Source organism: Myiozetetes cayanensis, unplaced genomic scaffold (genome assembly GCF_022539395.1).
Source record: "Myiozetetes cayanensis isolate MyiCay16 unplaced genomic scaffold, myiCay2020 scf27, whole genome shotgun sequence".
Classification (NCBI taxonomy): domain Eukaryota; kingdom Metazoa; phylum Chordata; class Aves; order Passeriformes; family Tyrannidae; genus Myiozetetes; species Myiozetetes cayanensis.
In genome coordinates this window covers 2,861,054-2,884,621 of record NW_026087488.1, presented here as the reverse complement: position 1 = coordinate 2,884,621, position 23,568 = coordinate 2,861,054, and the positions used below count along the sequence as shown (strand labels likewise).

Here is a 23,568-nt window from a genome sequence, read left to right as displayed (position 1 = left end):
GCTTTAACACCAATTGTGACTTCTTTGCCTGAAAGCCTCGTTTCTGTGGTGATGATTTTATATTTGCAGTGGAGTAAACACTGGGCTTTTGATGGTGGTCCTGTGTTAAACGTGCTCTTTGGGGTTCACCCAGTTGGGTGATGAATGGCCTGGTCCTGGGGCACGTTTAGAACACTGCAGGTCAGGTTCTGAAAGCACTGACAACAATCACCTTGTGCAGCCTGGTTCTAGACATCAGACTCATTAGTTTAATTACAGAATGTAGCAGTTCCCAGCTGTGGATGATGTCACATCCTCTTTATTATGTAAATCACACCTGAATTGAATGGGGGAGGGAAAATGCTGAGGAGCTGCAGGTTGAAATGAGAGCCCTCACTGTGAAAGGGCTGTGTCTGCTTCTGTCACTTGATTAATAATCATATTCATTTATTTGGTCTCTGAAACAGTAAATAGCTGATAATTTAGACTTCAAATTCTTTTACTGTGGCCTTTAAATTACCCTCTGAATTATTCCTTTCTGTGGTGTCCTAAGGACACTTGTTCTGTCTCCCCCACACTGTGTCTTCCACCTGCTCACTTTCCTGGGAGACTTATGGGAAGATTGTGGATGTTGAGTGAAAAAATCAATGGATTATTGAGTATAAACAGCCTCTGGGAGTCGACAGGTTGATTTTGGGGACAGCAAAGGAGCTGCTTTGAGTTTGCATTAACAGGAATTCCACGTGCAGAATTTTCTGTACAGTGTGTTTCCCTGTCTGATGATGAGCAGGTTAACATTCCCTCTAGTCCTAAATTTCCAGCTTTCCTACTGGATTTTCATTAAACAACATTAAATATTAGGTTTTAAGGTCAAGTGTAATTGTAAAGCCTTGAGGGGTTCCTGTGAGGTGAAGTGCAGGTTTGTATGTGATGATGTTGAGTAATTTCCAAAGGATTTGGGCAGGGTGATGAGAGGATTCCCCAGGTTGCTCTGGGATGGTGTTTTATTTTTTTATTACACATTCTTAGTGGTTAATAAACCAGAAGATGGAATTGGGAAGCATTAATGAGTGCTCACGTGTCTTTTAACATGAGAAGTGTTTTGCCTTCAGGTTGTGTAACTTCTCATAAACCAAACAGATGATTCAGGATATTTTCAGAACCCAAGAAATTCGGATTTCTTCCCCAGAGCAGGAAGGCTGGAGGTGCAGGTATTCTCAAGAATATTCAGGATATACTTTTCTACGCTGGTGTGAGCAAGAGAGGATGGATAAAAACCCTGGAGAATGGATAAAATCCACACCAACCACCAAACCTGAACACATCCACGGGGCTGTCCCTACCGCCCTCCTGCCGCAGGAGGCCGCCACAGCCCGCGGTTCCCCATGGATTGCCGATGGATTTCCATGGAGCTCTGCGCTCCACACGGCAATTCCCAGCAGCCAGAGGGATGGGGAACCTGGTGAAAACCAAAGGCTCGTTCAGCTGCAGCTCCCGAGTTTTCCGGGCCTGGTTAAGCTGCACAGTGGCTTTTAGGGATGGTGGAATTCCCAATTCTAAACCCTGGAATTTTCCTGTGGGAGGGAATAGGAGCCTTTTTTTTTTTTTTTATAGCTTCACTTCTGATGTCTCAGTGATTTTTTGGGGGCACTGGGGAACAATTACAGGTGGTTGGACCAAAAATAACGATGCTGTGAGTTAGGGAAGAAAAACCACTTCTTCTGTCACTGCTGGAAACGCCTGAAATGCTTGAGGATGTTCCTGAAAAAGCCTGAAATATTCCCAATTTACAAAGGGAGAAGAAAGGCAGGATCAGGTGAGGTATCTCAACAACAAGGCCAACACCACCAGCTGCAAATACAATTCGGGAGTGTTCAGAAAGTGAGGTTTTGATGGGATTTTAAGCCCCACTTTAATGCAGCACTGAAAGGGCATCTCAGTGAGTGACCTGACATTCCCCCTCTCACTCCTGCCATGGCAAAAGTGACCCCCAGGCGGTGCTGCTTTATCAGTGCAAATAAGAGGAATTTAAAAATCCTGCTGAGCTGCTCAGCTGGAAGATTCCAGGTTAGGGCCAAAATTCAGATTTTTTTTGATTTTTTTTTTTTAAATGAATTAATTTCTCCCAAGCTCAGCCCAGCAGAAGTTTAAAGTTTGAAGCCAAACTTTGGCCAGAACCAAAAGGTGACTTGAAACCTCACTGAGAAAGTAGCTTTTAACCCAACCAGCATTTTATTATTCAACAGGGGGTAAAATGCTGCACTGTTATCCCTAGAAACCTTCTGGGTTTTGTAAATTATGTGGATTTAGAAGATAAAGAAGAAATTTGGGCCTTTTATGGTGCTATTTTTCTACGACTTCAAAGCTGTTGTGAACCCCCCCCATGGTGAGGCTGAACTTGCATCAATAGAATTCCAATTAATCACCACCCTAAATCAGCCTTATTACAGCAGAAACCTTTGTAAATGTTGATGTTCACCTTGTAAATAAAATGTATTTTTATCAGCAAACTGAAAATTCTGCTGCAGAGATGGGAAAAAAAACAAACCGCAATTTCACTGCTCTGCAGCAGCCTCTTGATGATGCAAATTGATTTTGCTGGTGGTTTCTTGTGGTTACTTTACTACCAGTCAGGGTGATTTTAAAAGTTCAAGCAAAGTTTGCCACCACTTCCTGCAGATAATCTTGTCCAGAAACGTTCAGTGCAGCTGAATTTCAACACAGCAATTTTCTTGGTGCTCGAATCTTCAATAAGAGGATATTTGAAGTGTACAGGGGGGAAAAAAAATGTCCTTTATTTTTTTTTTAAATTTTAAAATCTGGAGGTAGAACCCTTTAACCAGCTGGCAGCTGCTTAGTAATGTGATCAGGGGGGTATGGAAGAAAAATAGATTTAATTTATATCACAAGGTAGGTTGGAATTTTTCTAGCCACATCTAATAAGAAAGAATATCACAACTAATAGAAATATTGCCTTTTATCACCCCTTGCTTAGTATTAATCTGTATATTTAACATTTGAACCAGATCATTGCCCTTTCAGTCTTTAGGAATTACCAATTACTGCAGAGTTGCTTAAACTATTAAGAATTTGCTAAAGCAGTGGAGTGTTAGAGCAAGAATAAGCTCACAAAGCAAATCCATCTCAGCCTGTAAGATGTAGAACTTTTATCCTTGGGTGTGAGGAAAGGGGAGAGAAGAAACATTAATTCAAAACCCCATCCCTGGAAGTGTCCAAGGCTGGGTTGGACGGGGCTTGGAGCAACCTGGGGTGGAACTGGAGGAGCTTTGAGGTCCCTTCCACCCCAACCCAGCCTGGGCTTATTAAACCTGTGCTTGTCCAGTGATGAATTACTGTAATTAGCACTCAAACGCTGAGCTGGGACTAAAAAGCCTTCAAATTACCTCGTTCAGAGCTGCTGGGAGCTCGTGTCTTAATTAGGGTGCTGGGAGAGGGCGGCTTTTAATTGTGCCCCTGCCCTCTGGCTGGGTTTGCTGTGTGTGTGATGGACAGAGGGCTGCGCTGGGGTGTTTGGGCACAAGATTCCCGAGATCAGCGCTGGAGAAAACCAGCGATGGAGCTGATGGAGATTTCCAGCAGAAATACGGGATATCTTCATTGTGCAATTACTCCTCGTGTTAATTATGATCTCAGAGATCAGCCGACATAGTATCGGTGGGTTTTCGGGCTGTGTGTGGGAACTGCTCCCACCCCGGAGCAGCAGGCACCGCTAATTACAGCCGTTTATTAACGCCGATGACCCGCGCGCAGGAATGGTCGCAAATAACGCGCAGCCACTGGAAAGCGCCCGCAGCCCCGGCCTTGGGAACCCGGGCGTGGCGGGACCCCCGGGGTCACGGCGTGGTGCTGCAGTGCCCCCCGAGCATCCCCTACCCCGCGCATCCCCCCCGGCTCCATCCCCGCGCATCTCCCCGCGCGGGGGGGACGGGACGCGGCCCCTTTAAGAGCCGCGCGCACGCCCTCGTGAGCGCGCGGGGCGCGCTCCCGCTCCCCCCCTCCATCCCCCGCCTTCCCATTGGCTGGCGGTAGATGGGCTGCGGCCGCGCTCGGCCAATGGGCGGCGTGTTGCTATGTGGCGGCGGGCGGCGATTGGCCCGCGGCGCCGCCGCTCAGGCGCGCGGACGGGTATAAGAGGTGTGGGGGGGGGCGGGGGCGGCGCTGAGGGCTCTGTGCGCGTCGGCGGCGCCGCGCTCGGTCCGCGCCGGGACGCGCTCGGGGCGGCCGCGGTGAGTGAGGCACCGGCAGAGCGGGCACGGCGCTGAGGGGTGAGGGGGAAGCCGAGCACCTCGGGGAGGGCCCGGCCTGCGGGGCGTGCTGGGGTTGTGTGGCTGCGCGGAGCTGCGCCACAGCCGCGTCCGTTTGTGTCGCCCTGTCCGTTTGTGTCGCCGCGTCCCCCCCTCCATCCACCTCGCTGGCCCCGGGGGGCTCCCCCCGCATCCTTCACCGGCACTGACGGAGCTCCCCCGGAGGTGGCGAGGGGCGAGCGGCCGCCTTTGTGCGCGGGGGAGGCGGTCGGTGCGATCCCCCCGGCTGGGGATGGACGGGAGGGACCCCCGGGAGGTAACGAGGAGCAGCAGCAGCAGGAGGAGGAGGAGGAGCAGGGCTGGTCGTTCCTCGCCGCCCATCTCGCTGTAAACGCACCATAACCCCTCACGGAGCTGTGCGGGAGGCTTCGAGGTGGGACCCCCGCCATGGGACCCCCCGGGAGGTGCAGCCTCTTCCCCGGGTGCGGGGCGGCCCTGCCCCGTGTCCCTGCCCCGTGTCCCTGCCCCGTGTCCCTGCCCCGTGTCCCTGCCCCGTGTCCCTGCCCCGTGTCCCGCGGCAGCAGCTCCGTCTTTATTTACCAACACTCCGGAGCCCCTGGAGACCGGGCCCTGCCCGCTGCAGGCGGTGACATCACGGCAGGGTTGGTGGCACTGGGGCACCGGGATTAGCCCTTGGAAGGGGCATTCCCGGCCTCGTCCCGGGCACTTGGGGCTCGTGGAGCAGCGGAACCGGGCGCGGGGGAGCTCGGCTGGGCTGCGTGGCTGCTGTGGCCGCTGGCTGAGGGTGTAGCAGCCTCCTGTCGTGCAGAGAGCCCTGCAGGGTGAGGGGTTTGTGCTCCTCCATAGAAACCTCTGGGTTCGAGCCACGAGCCTGAGGTGACAGGAGGAGCTCCGGGGGTCGTAGCTTCAGGTTTTAACGCTGGCTTTTTTGGTTGTTTTTTTTTTTTTTTTTGAAGCCAAACCGACTTGAAGCGCTGCGCTTTCGAACGTGATTTTAACGGGGTGGGGAAAAAAAAAAAAAAAAGAAGTAGAACCCTCCTCCTTATCCTGCAGCAGCTGATTGGAGTGAACCTGCCCCCCCCTTCCTGTGTCTGTAAATACAGCCCGAGGAAGGCCTGTCAGAGGCCTGTCAGCCCGGTGACAGCAGCTGGGGAGGGAGGGACACGCACAACACCTGCCCTGCTGCCAGTGCCTTCCTCGGGGCCTGCTCCTGCTCCTGCTCCAGAGGAGGATTTGCTCCCTAATGCGTTTACAGTTCCTTAAAGCTTATGCTGGGCAGTGCAGAGAGGCCTGTGCTGAGTTAGAGGGTTGTAAACAAGCAGATACCGAGGGGAGCTTGACTTCTAATCCGTGAGAGGATTCTGCCTGGAAAGGATGTGTTCTGTGACTTCATCCTCGCAGAGCACTCCCCTCCCACTGATTTTCTCCGAGAGATCTCGTCGTGTTGGATCCACGCCTCTGGTTCCTTGTAAACGTTGTTTGCTGTGTAACAGCAGGGCTGGGACAGGGAATTAAAGCTGTTCTCCTTTTCTCCCTGGATCCCTGATTCTTGCCTCCTGCTGAAAGGCCACGTTAAAGTGATTGTTGTGCTTTGAAGCTGAGGTTGGGAATGCTCTGGGGAGGGCAGACACGTTGCTTTCATCTGATGAAGATGTCAAGTGCGCCTCTCATTTATTTATTAATTTTTAGCTATCTTTGCAGGTGTGTCTTTCACAGTGCCAGGGTGGGAATAACTGGCAAAGCTCCCTCATGTCCTCTGAATTCAGGGATTTTTAAACAAGGGATTTCCTTTCTTTGCTGCTTTGGTGGGTGTAGCTGAGCCAGGGTTGTGTTGAGGAAGACAACATCCCTACCTGTAAATCTGCATTCCCTCAAAAGCTCCTTGACTCATGGAATGAATACCTGTTGCAGACAGAGAATTTAATTAAGGAACTGGTCACTCTGGGTAGGTCCTGGCTGGCAGTTTAGAAAGTTGGGAGCTCCTTGATCTTGCTGGGGCACTACAAAAGCGTTGCAGGGATTGCAGAGGAGCAAAACCCATTTATTTTGTGTTCTTGCATCACCACGTGCGTGGAAGCCTCTTGAAGGGACACCAATAAAGCCAGGCTTTCATTGGGCTCTGGCCATTAATTGGCAGAAGTTTGTTTGCTTGAGCTTAAGCAGAGTCTTCATTAGAGGTCAGGAGTGGAGAGCTGGGGCAGAGGGTTCAGGAAGGGTCATGGAGTGGAGTCTGGAAGGGAGAAATTCAGTTCTTGTGGCTGCTTTGAAGCTGATCAGGATGCCCAGAGCAGAACAGGGGAGCAGAGTCTATTTATCACACTGAAATCAGAATATTCAGCTTGCTTTTCCCCCTCCTTGGCAGAGGCCTGTAAGCTGGTCCTTCAGGATCCTTTTTTCCATGCCTGTTTATTTGCAGATCTTCTCTTCCAGATCTAATCACAGCAACTATCAGCTAAGGACAGGTTTCCTTTGCCTTCCAGAAGCCAAGGCTAGTCCATGAAGAGATGGACTGTTCCTTCTCTAGGATTCCTGAGTGCTCCAGGACAGATCTTTTAGCCCATAAATCACCGTGTGTGTTGGTGATGCCCATTGAGGACCTGGATTTCTGTCTCCCAAAACAAAGGCATTTCACGGTTGGGCTTTTTAGGGCAATAAAAATACGATTTTCCACAAATGCTGTGTCCTGGGCCTGAATCACATTCCCTGTTGCCCCCACTGATCCCTGCCCTTCATCCTCCCTGGAATTTGGCAGTCGGTTCTCCCTGTTTTCTGCCTTGTCATTTTGCCTTCTTGTCCCCATTTGTCAGGGCCAGCGGCTGTTCTTGCTCTGATCCTTCTTGATTCTTCTTCTCTGTGACCCTTTACTCAACAGCCACATCTTCCAGGCCTTTCTGAGAGTGTTTTTCCCCCCTCTGGAGCGGGAATGTGTCGGACGTCGGGAGCAGCTCCGTCTCCGGAAGCGTCACTGGACTGGCCAAGCCACTTAAGGCTGCAGGAAATAACATAATTAATGAGACTTAGTTCTCCCACATCTTGTACCTGACAATCTCAAGTCACTTGACAATGCTAATTAAAGCTAATCACGCTCCTCTGTTTTTAGTAAATAGCTATTATCCCTGCTTCACTCTTGCTTTAACAGATGATAGTGCCAGGCAGTGTGAGTCACTGGAGTTAAGGGAATGCAGCCTGTAGGAGCTGCCTTCCTGTCTCCTCACACATCCAGCTAGAGATCAGTTCTTTTACACCTGCTCAGGTGTTATCTGGCATATTAAAATGCGTGGTGTTTTGCTGATTCCCAGAAATACATCAGGTTTTGACTCTTTTTTTCTTTCCCTGACATTGTGACTCGTACGCAACCAAACTCTGGCCGTCGAGCCTTGGAAGGCTCAAAAAAGTAACTTCAGGTTTCAAAAGCTGGGGATGCTTTGAATTTGCCCTTCAGAGGACTGTTTGATCCGCTGGGAGGGGAGGCAGAGTGGTGTCAGAGCTCTGTCCCTTCTCCTGTTTCACGTTGGCACTCGCTGCGCCGCGAGGACAAAACCGTGGGGTGACCCCGGCATTTCGGAGCCCTGGAGCTCTGGGAGATGGAGGTTTCACTGCTAAAATATGGCTAAAGGATGGCCCAGGGCTAAAAACAGATTGTCCAGCAGCACAGACAAAGGAAAAAAAAAGAGATGGGGTTAATTATTAACTGTGGGGAAATAAGAAATCTCAACGAGAGCCCCAGGAACTCCCATCTCAAACATTGGTCAGGGCTGCGAGGGGTGAGGCAGTTCACGTACCTTGGCACTCACAGCCAGGCTGGAGAGGATATCCAGGAGGAACTAATGACAAAAACTGGCGAGGTAACAGCTGACTTGACCTTCTTAAACTAGATTCAGTTATAAAGGGTCTGTCAGGTGAAGATTCAAGCTCTAAATCTTCACCTGACTTTGCCCCCTTGACACGGTGTTGCTGGAGGAGGGTGAGGATGGTGGCTGTCCCTTGTTAATACATTAGCTGTTGCATTAAAAGTGTTTCTGGCAGAGGTGGGTCAGAATTCACCACCTTCTCCTCGGCTTTCCTCAGAAAAGAGGGAGATGTGCTAGAGTAGAAAGTAAAATCCGTGTCTGTCCTGAGACAGATGAGCTGCTGGGCAGGTAAAAGATGCTCCCTCTGAGCAAACAGGATCTGTGAGCAGGTGAAAACTTCCAGGGCTCCACAAGGGCAGCTTGCAAACAGTAAATCGTGACAGGCAGCTGTGGCAGATCCTTCTTTAATGTCTTTGAGGGTATTGGAAGGATCCTTTGGAACAGATAAATGTTCTCGCCGTGTTCCCTGTCAGTGCCCAGCTTTTATCAGGGAAACAGATGATCCATCCAGCAGACCCAATTAATTGAATCCCAGTCATTCCTGCCTTTGCCAGAAAGGGAGATAATAGAGCCATCTAAGGAGCACCCAAAAAAATGTAATGATAGGAGATGATTTGGACAGCCAGACTGTTCTGCAATTAAAACAAATCAAAATGAGACGTTGGGAAGATAAAGAGTGTTTCCATTTTGTCAGTAAATGGTCAGTTGGGTGGAAAGAGCTTTTCCTTGATGCCTTTAGTTCACACTGGTGCTGGAATAGCAAAGTGAGGGTCCTGTTTCTTTATGTAGGAGTCTGTTTGTCGATAAGACTGGCCAAGTCCTTGATCTGTGGCTCCAAATGTGACCATATCTTGAATGTGGGGCTTTCCTGAGCTGAGGAATTGTGTTTTAATCACTCGATTATTTCCTGCCTCCTTGGCTGCTTCAGATGAAGGAAGGGCTGTCACCCCATCCTGGGGGTGCTGGCACAGCTTCTGTAAAATGCACAGGAGGAAATGGAGTCAGGAGGGTGTGAAATCAGCCCAGCCTGCAGCTTTGCTTCGGGGGATTTGCTGGTGGGAGCAAAAAAAGCACTCCTTGTTTCCAGTCAGTCCTGCCCAGCTGGGATGCCCCTCTGGAGCTGGATTTGGAGGTGCTGGATTTGGAGGTGGGCAGCCTGCAGCTGGACATTGGGGCTGGATTTGGAGGTGCTGGATTTGGAGGTGTTGGATTTGGAGGTGGGCAGCCTGCAGCTGGACACTGGGGCTGGAGGTGCTGGATTTGGAGGTGCTGGATTTGGAGGTGCTGGATTTGGAGGTGTTGGATTTGGAGGTGTTGGATTTGGAGGTGCTGGAGTTGGAGGTGTTGGATTTGGAGGTGGGCAGCCTGCAGCTGGACACTGGGGCTGGATTTGGAGGTGCTGGATTTGGGGTGGGCAGCCTGCAGCTCTAATCTTGCCACGCTGCTCCTTATCAGCAGCGCAGCCTCTTCTGCATTGCAAAGATATTGCTGCCAGGCAACCCCTCGGAGAGTGGGAAGAGAATTCAGCCAGAGGTGCCACTCATTCCTGGGGAGAGGCTGCATCCTGCAGGCCCTGTGCCTGTGGTTCCAGAGACAGGCCTGGGAAAGGTAATAAAATTGGAAATTGGAAAGAATTTGATTAAAATTTCCAGAATTCCTTCCCTTCCCTGCTCTCCAGTGCTGTCCATGGCGTGGCTGAGGGGGTTGCTTTGCTCTGAACCTCAGGGAGAGGTGAGTGAGCAGTTCTGAAAGAACCATCTCTGCCCCATCTTCACTGGGTTGCTTTGACCCATCCTTTCCCTTCCCACTTCTCTGAGTGTTGTAGTTCATGCAAGAAAGGTTTTGCTTGGAATGCAGGATTTTCTGGACTTGCTTCTCAGCACTTTGAGAACCCGAAAATGCACTGGTGTGGGTGTTATTAAAAAAATAATAAGTGAAACTTTTGAGTCAATCTCCAAATTGCCAGGCAGTAAATCATCTGTGTAAAGAACCAATTTTTTAAAAATATTTTAAAAAAAAATTACTTTGTTTTTAATAAGTTTAATGGATTTTAGTGGATTTCAGTGGATTAATAGTGACAAAGCCAGACAGACTTACATGAAACTCTCACCCAAAGTGAGTTTTAAAATTTGCTCTTTGTTCCTTTGAGGTTTCAACTCATTTTTATGTATTTTCCATGTGATCCCTTATAGAAAGTCTCTCCATCAGAGACAGGCCAGGGGGTTTGTTGTGGGGTGCTGTGTCTGCTTTTGAGGAGAAGAATTTTGAGAGACCACGAAGTGACAAATCGCTGATCTTAAAAACAAAAACAAACAAAACAACAAAACAACAAACCCACCAACCCCAGGCTTTGAGATGTGCTGAGTAGAATCCCCGGGCCAGTTTGGCTGGGTTTGGTGTCTCTGGCTGCTCAGCAGGGTCACACTGGGGGGTTTTTCCTGCCAGGCTGCCCGTGGTAAGTGGGGCACGGCAGGTGCAGGGGGTTGGCACCAATCCAGTCCTGGATTCCCTGTGGATCTCGCAGGCCGGGATCGCCTCCTGCTGCAGCTCTTCCTGAGGCCCTCTAGTGGTTTCCTGGCAGATGTTTGGGCTGTTGTTTGCCGTTGGTATCACCTTTTTCCACCCCTCCAGCCATCCCTCTTTTCCCTGTTGTCTCCAGCCTGCAGAGATGAAGTGAAGGAGGTACCCAGAGGGACAAAGGGGGTTAAATATAAATATAAGTAATTGTGGGGTAATTGTGTCCCTGCATCTGATAAAAATAAATACACAGGATTCCTGCCCATCTTCTGCCAGTTCTCTTATTACCTTCCTGTTCCCAGCGTTTGGAGGATGAGCTGGAGGAGCCCAAGGTGGTAGAGAAGGACACTCCTGGTTCAGATCCCTGTTGTTGGCTGTGCTGGTGCAGCTGAGCTGTCTCCAGTGTCACCTCAGGGGGAGGGGTTGGAATTGGTGCATTTCAACACCTCGATGCTGAAGGAGTAAAGCACATTTTGTTCACCCATCTGCTGCTTAAACTCCTTTCTGGCTTTCCCTTGTGTTAAATTCAGAGTGCTCACCCTTCCTTCCAGGCCTTTCCCAATGCACGTCCCACCCTCCCACCTTCGGACGAGCTGGATCCCCTTTCCTGGAGCTCCCACCATCCTGTGGTGCTGGGGAGCTCCAGAGCTGCCCCAAACTGCCCCACCCCAGGAGCTCTCCTTGCTGGGCCCCATCCTGAGGGGCTGAAATGCTCCTGAGGGGCTAAAATGCTCCTGAGCTGTGCCTGCTGCCTCTGAGGGTCCCACACCCAACATTCTGATAAATCCACGGGGAAGCAAAACTGGGCATCAAAGCCAGACCTCAGTTAGAGACCAACCTGCCCCCTTCAAACTGCAGCCCACTGAGTAATGGTAAGGCAGGTTTTGTCAAGGAAACCCTGGTAAGGAGTGTACTGACCTCAGGCATTTCCTTGGGATCATGCTCAGACCCTGGAGCAGCACAGGCAGCCACAGTTTGGGACCTACACACAGAGAACTCTCCAAACCCAATTCCTCCTGTGCTTTCCTTGCATTCCTTGCACTGGGCATAAGACAAAGAAGAAAGGTTGAATTTCCCAACACCTGCATTATTCCAGAGCTGTTACAGGCCTCTTTCTGTAGCATTTGGTATAATCCAATACGTATTTCCCAGGCTGAGGTTTATCTTGAAAATCAAATAACCCATAAAACAAACCTTCAGGCCCAACAAACCTGTGGTTTCTCCTGCCACGATGAACAGGAGCATTTGCACCTGACCCTCATTGTAAACGAGTTCTGTTCAAAATTAGGCTTTGTGGGGGGTTGGTTTTGGTCTCTGCCATGTGACATATGGACATGCAGTGGCCTTGTCTGGCAAGTGTTTGGCACAGACTTTCTCCTTTTTTTTTGTGCTTCCTGAATTGCTGACAGCTTCGTGTTGGACACCCACAGGTGGAGGGAGAATTCTGGACCAAAAAATTGCCTGGATGGTGAAATGTGTGTCATGATTTTTTTCCCTTCCTGGAGCTGAATCTGCTGAAAACTCAGCAGGATTAGGCAGAGCAGCCCCAACATCCCCAGTGCAGGCAGGCAGAACACTCAGCTGATTCCCTCCCTGACAGCCACAACAAACTGAAAGCTTTTCCTTTAGAATTCCTTCCTCTTGTCTGAACCAGTGGCCTGACCTGTTGTGAACTAATTAATAGGCCCAACTTTCTGTTCTATTGACTTGAGTGTGGCCAGCCCAGAGAGAGATTTCTCTTCCTTCCAAAAAGCAGAGGCACATCCTAAATTCATCCTCTGCAGCAGAGCAACTGCACCATTAGATCTTAATTGTGTTTTAATTCAAGTGTGTTGGTCACCAGTGCTGAAAAAATCCAGGAGGTTGGTTTTGGGCCTTGCTGGGAGCCACAGATACCCCTGAACACCTCTCAGGGTGATATTTAAGACAGAAATGAGTCCTTACAAGCTGCTGGCTGTGCCTGTAGGATGTGAGAACGCGTTCCCTGCTGGTTTTCCCTCCTCTCCCGTACTGTGATGAGGACAGAGAGCTTGGCAGATCAAGCCCAGGTGATCAAACTGTCAGGCAGTGCTTTATAAATGATGGTCACCTCCAGTTTTCAGTCAAGGCACTTCCTTAACTACATTTCCCACCAAGATCCTGGCTCCCAAATTTTCATCCCCCCCAAGCAGAGAGGTGGAGTTTGTCTCCTCAGCACGGCCCAGAGAGCAGGAGCTGCAGTTCATCTCAGTCTGTGCTCTGATATCATCTGGTTCCCTTTTCTCTGAAAGGTCAGATGTTTTTGCTGACGTTAAGTGTGTTATGAGGTCAGACAAACGAGTGCTCATGAAATGCTTGTGCAGATAATTCTCTGTGTGTTCATCTCCCTGTCAGCTAAAGGCAGCTGTAGGATTTCCTGCTTTGCTCATTGTTCTGGGGCAGTGATGCTTGGCAGGCCTGGACAGAGGGGTCAGCAAACTCCAAACTAAGGGGTTGCTGTTGTGTTGTTCTGCTTGGGATTCATTTTTGTCTCCAGCAAGCTTTTGGGGGGGGGGGGGCTGTGGGTTTTCCAGCTGATCAGGAAAGGAAAGTTTGGCATGGCATTACAGGAGGGAAGAGGGAAAACTTGGTGTATTTAGTGATCCCTGGTGAAGTAAAGGAGGGATTGCACCATTTCATTACAGATCAGTCACGTCTGGGGTTCAGACTCAGCCTGGTTTCTCACTCAGGAAGCAGGTGAAGTGGTTGCCAGCCCTTGCTCGTGCTTCCCTCCAGATGGTCTGTCCCTGGAATCTCCCAGACAGGGCTTGGTGCCTTGGGATCCGATTGCACTTGGCCCCAGAAGGAGCACACTCTGTCTCCTGCTTCCCTGCCCTTGGAGGCTCCCAGATTGCAGGTTCTGAGCTCCATCGGGGCTGGCACGTCACAAATCAGCTGCTGAATCAGGGGCTTGGAATTGGGGGATGGCTCTGCTGTCTGCTGACTGGAAAGGCTGGCCTTGCTTAGCTCAGGAAGGCTGGGAGGTGTTGCTTTTCCTCCCACCTGATCAGCAGAGCATCAGGAGGGGCTCTGCCTCGGTTTCCATCTGCTTTCTGCCCTGGTGCACGTTCAGGGTGCAGTCCTCAAAGTGCTCCTCGCCTTGGAGGGAAGTCAGAGCTGTGATGCAAAGCTGACTCAGTTGTTTGTCAATGGTTTGACAGAATTCTGGTGCACGTGGGGAGCTGGGGCAGGATACAGGTGAGGACTGTCTGATTTCTGCCTTCTCTGATTAAAGTCAAAGGCAAATCCTGCTGAACCCCAGAGCTGTGGAGCAGACAGTGCCCAGGGAGCCTGCTTGGCAACTGGGCACATCAATCCCTGGCAAGACCCCCTTTTTGAGGGGATTTATCCTCTACCAGGCTGGGAAGTGAACCCTTCTGTGTCAGGATGGGCCCTGCAGAGCTGGGGCTGTAACTTTAATTGGAAGAGGTTAATCTGATTAGTTGGTGTTTGCAAAGAGCTTTAAGAATGAAAACTGCTGTGGAAGCGCTGACTGTTATGATCAGGATAGATATGATCTATCAGCAGTTTCATGGATGAGTAAGACTCTTTTTTTTTCCCTCCCTTTTGAGGGAGCTGCCTCCTGGAGAGCAGAGGAAAAATATTTAGGAAAAAGAGGCAAAAATGGGTGTCCTGTTGTCATATTGGTGTCACCTCTGCGTTGAGCAGGAGGTTCAGTGGGTCACCCTTCCAGCAGCAACTTAAATACCTTGAATCTGCTTTTCCAACCATGTCATGTTGTTTCTTGGTTTTCTCATTTTGGGGATGGGAGGTGGTGGTAGGGGAGTAGCTGCTGTTGTCCCAGTGTTTGATGTACAAAGTGCAGGCTCAGGAGACTGAAGAGGATCACACGTTTTATGGGAAGGAAAATCCTCTTGGGAGGAGCAGGCAGAGTTCATGATTAATCTGCAGAAGGTGCATGCACGCCATGGATCAGGGATCTGCTTCCTTCAGGCTTCTTCCACCATCAAAAGAAACATTTGCAGCTTACAGGTTGTGGGATCTGAAAAAGAGATTTCTACCAACACAAAGAGACCCAGCCTTGAGCTGCCTGGCAGGTGCTGTCAGATGATGTTGCTCTGTAAAATGGTGTTTCCATCCTGAACAGGGTTTTTTAACTGTCTCTTGCTATCAGGAACAGTCTTCAGAGGCCGTGCCTTGCTTTGGCTGCTGTCAGATGTTCAGATTAAAAAAAAAAATAAAGTACTAGAGTGCAGTTTAGAGAGTGGCTTCAACCTTCAGAGCTCTCAGGGAGTTCTGGAGGGGAGTGGAAGGCAGGAATCCTCCATTTCCCGTGTGAAAACCAGGGCAGAATGGAGAGAAAAACTGGTTTGGTGACTCGTGTGCTCACCTGGTGGCTGAGAAAAGCCAGGTCCAGCTCCCTCTTTTCCCATGGGCTTCTGGGGTGTCCCATTTGTGAGTGACCCAGGACAGGAGCTGGCAGGGCTGACTCTGGTCCCTCTGGCTTTGTGGAGAGCTGGGCCTTGACATGTGCATTTCCCCAGAGCTCTCTGGGAGACCAGGCTTGCTGAAAGCCATCTCAGCACCTCGGTAGTCATTCCCAAACCCATTAAGGGCCGGAAGAGCGACTGGAGATTGCAGTGCTGGAGCGATAGGGAGATGGCAGATAATGGCAGCGGGGAGAGGTGAGGGCAGTCAGCAAGTCAGTGCTGAGCTGTGAATAAATATCTGTGCTCCTGATCTAATCCACAGCCATCACTCCTGGCTGCCCTGATCAAACCCTCCATCACCCTGTGGGCCGTTGTCACCTCTGTGAGCTGAGCGTGGTGTCTCTTGTTTTCCCAGCGCAGGTTGGTGTGAAGTCCCCTCTGCTGCTGCCCGAGTGTGTTCCTGTGCAGCGTCACCAGCGTGTGGAGCCTGCCCCACACACCCCTCCCCTGCCAAACCACGGCCTTTACCTGCGTGTTCCGGTGTTTCCCGTGCGACCCGTCCTGCGGGAGCGCCTCCTGGGCCACCCCAGAGTTCACCCAGCGCTCCGTGGCTCCAATGGTGAAGATGACGAGGTCCAAGACTTTCCAGGCGTATCTGCCTTCGTGCCACAGGACCTACAGCTGCATCCACTGCAGGGCCCACCTGGCCAACCACGATGAGCTCATCTCCAAGGTATGTTCCCTACCTCACCTCGGCTCAGCTGCCGTGGAAGGGCCTGGCCTTACCCAGTGCCTCCCTTTTCACTTGGAAAATGGGCCCTGGGCCCAGAGGATCTGTCTGTGAGCTGCTGTTCTGGTTTTAAGGGATTGTGGTCTTTGACATCCTCAGGAGGGGCAGGTGCCGAGCTCCTCACCCCGTGACTGTGACGGGAGCCGAGGGAGCGACTGCAGCTCAGTCAGGGAGGTTGTTGGGTGTCAGGAAAAGGTTTTTCACCCAGGGAGTGGGTGGGCACTGGAACAGGCTCCCACAGGGACTGCCCTGTGCAGTGGTCACAGCACCAAACCTGTCTGAGTTCAGGAAGTGTTTGGACAACACCCTCAGGCACGGAATGGGAATCTTGGGGTGTCCTGTGCAGGGCCAGGAGTTGGATTTGATGATTCTGATGGGTCCCTTCCAACTCAGCATATTCTATGATGCTATGGCCTTGAAAACAGCAGTGGGGACAGGATTCCAAAGCCAGCCCTCTGGAGTGCTTACAGGTGCTCTGACCCTTCCCATGAGCCTCCTCCCTCTCATTTCCAGCTGTGAAACCTCACGGATGGTCAGGACTGTGGGAATCACCTTCCCAATACTTGTTGTCCATGGACACACCCCCCAGCAGAGCCAGGGGGTTGTTGCACGGTCGTGGTTGGGAGGAGAAGCACCTGGAGAAGTTGTCTCTGTAAACTCAGAGCTGTACCAAGAGGCAAGACTAAAGCCCCTGCTTGAGGGAAGGTTCTCTGATGCCTCTGTCAGAGTGTGGGATGGTTTCCAAAGACTCCTGAGTTGGTGCTCAAACCCTCATATTTTTGCCATTCTATCACCAGGACACTTTGGGAGTGAAAAATCAAGGGATGGGCGGTGGGATGTGCTCTGAGCTGGGGAGGGTGGAAAGGTTCTGTCCTGTGTTCTCATCTGTTGGTCAGAGGGCGAAGGGTCTCGAGGATAAGGTAAATTAAAAGCTTTCAGAGCCAGTAAATCAGGGGCCTTTGATGCAGAGGGAGCAGGGCAGTGAGAGGATCTGGTTCTGAAGTGTGAAAACTGAGCTTGCTGGGAGCGTGTGTCGGAGCCTGCAGTGCCTGGCTGCGCTCACGGCTCGGCTGCCTTGGAACAACCGTTCCGTGAAGTTTGTTCAGCTCACAAAATCTGTGCTCAGGAAAAGAGCAGACACAGCAGAAGATTTATGAGCTGAGGGGACTGGAAATCGGTGCTGTGAGCTCTTTGTGTGCGACTTGAACGGAGAAAAGCCGGGATCAGCAGGGACGGAGGTGCCGTGTCCATGGGGGGAGCGTGCAGTGCTTCCCCTCTTCCTGCTGGCACAGAGAAGATTGCAGGGTGTCACCTTGCACCAAGGGCATCTGTCCTTGCAGGGTTGGCACCAGCAGCCCTGGAGATCCTGCTGGATTTCCGTGGTGGGAGCTCAGAGCCGTCACCCCCCATCGGAGTCTGTCTCCCTCCTTTTTTCTCCGGGCTGTTGCGTGGGCCAGGTTGATGTGTTACCTCTGTGGCGCGTTCTCCCTGCCAGAAACTGGAATTGAAATGTTCTGGGATGAATAATGCTAATTGCAGTCTGGGGTTGTGCAGGTTCTGGGCAGACAGGATTCCCATTAGGATGTTACTCGGGGGCTCCTCCTGTCCTGGCCCAACTGCAGTGGTTCCCAGAGCTGTCCTTGAGGGACTGCAGAGCCTTCCAAGAGGAGGAGGTTGTGCATTTCCTCAGCAGAAAGGAGTTGTGAAATGGAAATGTAACCACAGTCTGTGCCCTGGGGGGGAAACACCTTCAGCCTTTTTGGGGCAGCTCTGTGACTTCAGACTCCTGTGCACTGTGAGATGGGGCAGGAGAGCAGGGCAGTGACTCCCCTGCCTGCTCACTGGGAGAGTTTATCCCCCGGATTTTGTGCTGGGACACCGAAGGTGCTTCGCTGGATGAAGAAGGAGCTTGTTTTCCTTGCTGCTTTTGCAGCAGATGAGAGTTTGTGCTCTGATTTTTTTTTCTCTCGAGGTAGCTGGTCCCCAGCCAGGGAAAACACAAGGGCTGTGCATTCCCAGTGCTTTCACCTTCGGTGCTTCCTTCCTTCCCCTCCTTGTTCCATGCCCATGCTCCAGTGCAGCCAGCTTTGCAGGCTGAGGAGCTTCCAGCAGGGCAATGCCAGTGCTGCCAACTGCTTGGAATTTTAGCTTCTGTCCTGCAGAAACTGCCCAGGAATGCTGACTGCTAAAATACAGACACGAGGGAAAGGAGGAGAGCACAGTATAAGGCTGTGTGTGAATTGTGGAAGTGTTAATTCCAGTGAGCTGTGGGGTCTGCTCCTTCTAAAAGTTCACTTAGACTGAGGTGTAAATTAATAGGTGGGGCCACAGTGCTGGTGGAGCACTAGCAAAGGGTTTGGGGGCTTAGGATTTATTTTTCAGGGCTGTAAACGTTAATAAGGCACATCTTTGTATAACTGAAAACCTTATAAAAGTAGCTGTGCATGAACCATGACTTGTACAAGGGGCTGTTTACCAGAACAGTCCCTGCCTCGGTGGGGGGGGGGCTCCAAAATGCGTAGAAACTTTCCCAGGCAAACTTAAATAGTGTTTTTTAATCTGTTTGAGTTGGAAACATCTCCCCGAGGCCTTGTGCAGTTCTTTCATCCCAGCATCAAGAACCAGGCAGTGCAGTTGTCGTGCTTGTTTTCCACAAGAAAATGTGGCAAGCGGAAGGAAGGCACAAGCGCCGTGGGGACGGGAAAGGGAGTGGGAGACTCTGCAGACTGGAGCGTTCCTCAGCCTGTGGTGTTATCTCCTCCCAAACCTGACTGTCACTTGAATCAAAACAGCCCAAATGGCACCATCCTTGGAAACATTCCCCAGAAAACAGGCTTTTATGTAACAGCAGGGTGATGGGAGGGGGGGGTTGGCTCCATGGAATTAATTCCTCGTTCCCTGAGCCCCGAGGGGTGCAGAGCCCACGGGAGAGCTGGGCTGCTCCTCCTGTCCTCAGCCCCTCTGGGTACCCCCAGCCTGCAGCCCTGGCTCGTTCCCTTGGCTGAAACACGAGCTGGAGCTGAATCCCAGGATTGTTCCCTGTCAATCCATGCTTTTATTTCCTCTCCATCTCCCGAGTTTCCCCTCTTAGCCCTGCAGCACCAGCATTAACTTACTGTGACTTCAGAGTGCTTTGCCAGCCCTGGGTACCTGAAACTCTTTGACAAATAAGCCTTGGCAGGGCAGTTTTTATTTTCTTTTCCTACCTAAGGAAAACCTTGTGCCTTAAAAGGGGTAGAAGGTTCCTCAATAAGCCATTGCTATTTAAAGAAAATAATCAATGCTGAGGCTTTTAAGAAAATCCAAAGCTGTTACACGAAGCCAGGGTTACCAAAATGCTTCTTGCTCCGGCCTTTTATCTCCTGCAGCCCTAGGGAGAAAGTGGTTTAGTGGGTCTGCTTTGTAACAAGATCTAAATTGTGGGTTGGACCGTCTGGCCAAGAAAGGCCTGATTGACTCAGGAAGTAGGAAGGTGATCAGATAGATTGGGTGGGGTTGAGTAACTGCTTTTCCTTCGGTGGCTGGGTTAGCATGACTGGAGGTTCTTGTTCCCTTGGAGCAATGCATCATTTAAAAGGCCGTGCCAAATTTAGTACCTGCTCTTGTTTCACTGATTTTTCCAGTGCCTGAGTGGGAACTCAAACAGATTTCCTGTGTGACCTCGAGTAAGTCACTGGGTGTCTTTGTTCCTCCTCTGCCCACCTGTACAGTGGAGTGCTGCTGTTTTTGTCAGGTCTCCTTGGAAGATAAAGCTCTGGAGCAGGTCCTGTCTGCTCTTCCAAACTGGTACAGTGTGTCCCAATCCTCCTCTGTGGATTTGCTGTAAAAACAAACCCACTGTGCCAGAAAAGCTGTACTTAAAAAGCACGTTTCAGTGTCTTCCAAATTGCCAAAACTTAAGTGAAAGGCACTTCTTGTTACATCTCTCCTTCCCAGGCACAACATCCCATGGCTTGGAGAGTGTTTAAGAAAAATATAAAATCCCACAATGAGTGGTGGCAAAACCTCTCCAGAAAGCAGACAAAGGGGCTTTTCTGGAGAAATGTGCCTTCTGCATGGTTTTCTAGCAGGGGCCTGGAGGAACAGTTAACAAAACCAGACATTCAGCAAGGGTGAAGAGCACCTTTCTCCTCCCCAGAACAGCAGATGAGGTGCTGATTCCTACTTATTCTTTGTTATTCACACTTGGTCAGCCCTTTTCTCTGGTTTTGTTCCATATGTGCTTGGTGCCCAGGAAAAAAGGGTTGGGAACAGAGAGAGCACAAAGATGCAGGCCAGAATTGCCACATGGGTGTCTTGGTTGCTGATTTTTTTCTGCCATGTGAACTGTAATTCAGCAGAAACCTCCCTGATTATGGAAATATGTGGAGAATGTCTTGTGGGCGTCCTGCAGTTTCTTTTTTTTTTTCCCCCCCCTTGCATTTCTGTGATCCAACTGCTAAACATTCTGCAGTGATGTCTCCTCTGGAGCTGCCTAAGGCTGGTGAGGAGGTTTGAGTGTTTCCCTTTGATGTCTGCACGGAGCCTCTGCTGAACATGGATGTGAAATTCCTCAACACAAAGGGCTGCTGCAGCTCCTCCAGCACTGAGAATTTAGGAAAAATACAGCACTCCTGTGTGCCTGACTGTCTCAAATGGGGTTGGATTGTTAATGAGGGAGCACTTAGAAGCTCTTTTTTTTTTTTGATCTTCTCAGTCAGGAGTGGAAAGGTTTCATCAGCAAAACTCACTCCCAGTCTTTGTGGCCTGGTTCCTTCCCAGCCTGGGGGTGCTGGTCCAGCAGCCCCTCAGGGAGATTTCTGGCACTCTGAAAACATCAAACTTTGCCCCAGGTTGCAACTTGGGGGCTCTTTATAAAGGATCTGAAATTTTGGTGCAACGTCCTGATAAGTTGTGGATGGATTCAGGAATTCAGCTACCTGAGTTCGAGGCACCACGTGGAGATGAAGTGGAGCAGCAGTCACTGGGGCTTTTGGGTTTGGCTCTTTGCCTTTTCCTTTCCTGTGTGTGCACAAAATTCAATGTTCCTGGTGCTTTCTTTCCCAGGAACCAGCTGGTTATTTGTGTGTGAGTTCACCTCGAAGGAGTTGTTTGCTGGGTGGGGGGAACATGCACAGAAGCTGGAACAATAATCCTAAAATTCCAGCGTGGTAATCTTTTAATCTAGAGGAAAAAGGAGTCTTTCAGTGTCCCAAGACGAGCCAAGAGAAAATCCTGCATTTCCATCATGGGGGAAAAAAGCAGTGTATGAGCTGAGATGGGTGTTCCCTTCTCGTGGGGCAGGTTCTTATTTTTCATTACACAGCTTTTTGTCCTTGCTTTAGAAGTAGATCTTGTGTCTTCCCAAATAGGAATTTTAAGTTCCCAGCTCCACATTAATGAGCTCTTAAGGGCAGGAGGAGCCATCACATCATCACATCTGACCTCCTCTGGAACATGGGCCAGTGCATCTCAGCAGTTCTCTCAGGGAAAGAGCACTCAAATCTCCATTTGAGGACTTCAAGGGGGGAAATTCACTGCTCCCTTGGGTCATTTTTTTTTTTTTTTTCCCCAGTGGTTAATCATCCTTACCATTAAAAATCAGAGACTTTGAATTCAGGTTTGTCTGACTTGTGCTTCCTGTCACTGGCCATTATTTTGCTTCTTTTCCTAATAAAACACATCTCTAGTACCTGCCATTCCTTGCTGGAAAAGGTCAGGATGTGCAGTCACCAAGGTCACTCTGGATCACTTTTTTGGACAGGCTAAACAGATTCTTGTGGTTCTCTTCTCCACCTTTAGCATTTCAACACCCTTTTAGGAATGGGGACAGGGCTGCTCTCCTTGTTCAGGCTCAGCAGTGGCATCTTCTCAGCCCATCATTTTGGAACCGTGTTGGTCCCGCTGGCTCAGCCCTGCACTGAAAGCTGCTGTTCATTTATTTTTGCTGCAGCTCTTCATGCACCAGGTTTATCAGCTTTATGCACATTTCCAGAAGCTGTCCAGTAGCTCTTGGGTCCTTGCTTGTCAGCTCTTGTTCCCTGATGAGTTGCCACTTCCAGGTATTATTCAGAGCTTGCCCTTGATTGCAGGTGTCAGAGTTGGAGCTGTGAGTGATGGAACAGCACAAAGCTGAGTGGTTTTTAGCTCCCCAGCTCACTGCTGGGAAGGTGTCTTGTGGTTCTTGGCTTCCCTGAAGCTTAAAATGACATTAATTTTAAAATGAAACGTGGATTGAGAGAGGCTTTCGGTTTTCAGTGGAACAAGGTGTCATCCAGGTTGTTAAATGGGCCTTTTCCTTCGCAGGAGGTCGAGAGTTTATCGGGCAGGAGTGAACTTTGGGAGACAAACCCATGCCAGGATCATTTCCCAGACGGGTTGGGATCTGTTGTTCGAGCCCCTCTGAGCAGCCTGTGTTGGAGAGGGAATAAACAATCAATGCCCTTTGCAGGAAAAAGTCAGGATATGAAATCTGAGCCGTGTGGTGAGAATTTAGAGTGCCTGTTCCCCAGCCCAGCCACCTCAGTTAGGTCTTTCTGCCCTGTGTAATTGCTTCCTGTGGGCTTTGCCCTGCAATCCCTGTGTTCCCTGGGATCATTCTGTCCACAGTGGGATCAAAGACAGGCAGGATTAGGCCTCTTATTTAGTCAGGACATGGTTGTTTAGTAGAGCAAGAGGTACACAGCAGTTTTGTACCTCTTTGTATAACTATGTTTATACAGCAATTAACTCTTGTGTGATTGTTAAAATATTTCATTCTCTTCCAAAAAAAAAAAGAGGGGGAAAGGTAATAAATCACAATAGTTTTGAATTCCCTGTCAAGGAGGAAGAACAGGGTAAAAATGGATTTTTCTAATCCATCACTTTCTTTATGGAAACAGCTCTCCTTTCATCTGCTGCTTCCTCTGCCTAAGAATTGATGACCTGGGCATAAATAAAATATTGTTCCCATTTATTATCCAGGGAACTGCCAGGGCTGAAGGACAGTGAATCATCAGGGTTTGTGCTGCAACTGCTGCAAATCCTGAACAACTGGAGCACGGAGCTGATCAGATCTGAGCCTTCCTGGGTTTGGGGAGGGGGTGGTTTCAGCTGGAAAAGGAGGGAATGCCAGCAGGATCCAAGGCTGTCCTTGGGGAGGAGGGCCCTGCTGGTAATTCCTGATTCCGAGCAGCAGGGAATGCTGGCAGGGAGCTGATGGAGGAGTCTGCCCTGACTCTGGGGCCTGGCAGTTTTTCCCATCCAGCAGAACTGGAAGGGGAAGGATGGAAGCTGGAGCAGACGAGGAAACTCCACCCAGAGTCTCCTCTCTTAAAATACACAGCAGTGTTCCCATGGCAATCACAGCTGTTAGGACAAGTAGCTACAACAAAGGTAGAAACCGAGGCTGAATACCTGGAATTTGGAGATTTCCAGGGATCTCTCTCCCTGCAGCAGAAGGAATGAGTTAAGGTCAGATTAAGCTGAGCTGCTGGTGGAGTATCTCAAATATGAACACCTCCACTCCAGCCCAGGAATAAAATAAATTTCAGTACCACAACACTTTTCTTATTAATGATGAAAATTCAGGATTGAGGCAGTGGATTAAACAATGAAGGGGAACTTTTGATGCACTTTTCAGCAATAAGGTTGATGTTTGGTGGCTTCATCAGGGGCTCTTACCCAGGGACAGAGAGCAGCTGCTGCCCTGGACAGATCTGCTTTTGCTGAAGAGCAAGTGTGCTCTTTTGTGGGCTGTGTTAATGGCAAACAGTGCT

The 23,568-nt window shown here is 50.1% G+C and overlaps 1 protein-coding gene across 1 annotated transcript in view; it reads left to right on the top strand.

Annotated features, from left to right (window-relative positions):
• Positions 1–4,142: 4,142 nt before the first annotated feature.
• YPEL2 (yippee like 2) overlaps positions 4,143–23,568 on the top strand; it is a 34,235-nt gene continuing 14,809 nt past the window's right edge. Inside the window, exons 1-2 of the mRNA XM_050321739.1 lie at positions 4,143–4,226; positions 15,463–15,775. Coding sequence (XP_050177696.1) covers positions 15,659–15,775 — 117 coding nt within the window. The 5' untranslated portion in view covers positions 4,143–4,226; positions 15,463–15,658. The remainder of the gene's footprint in view (positions 4,227–15,462; positions 15,776–23,568) is intronic.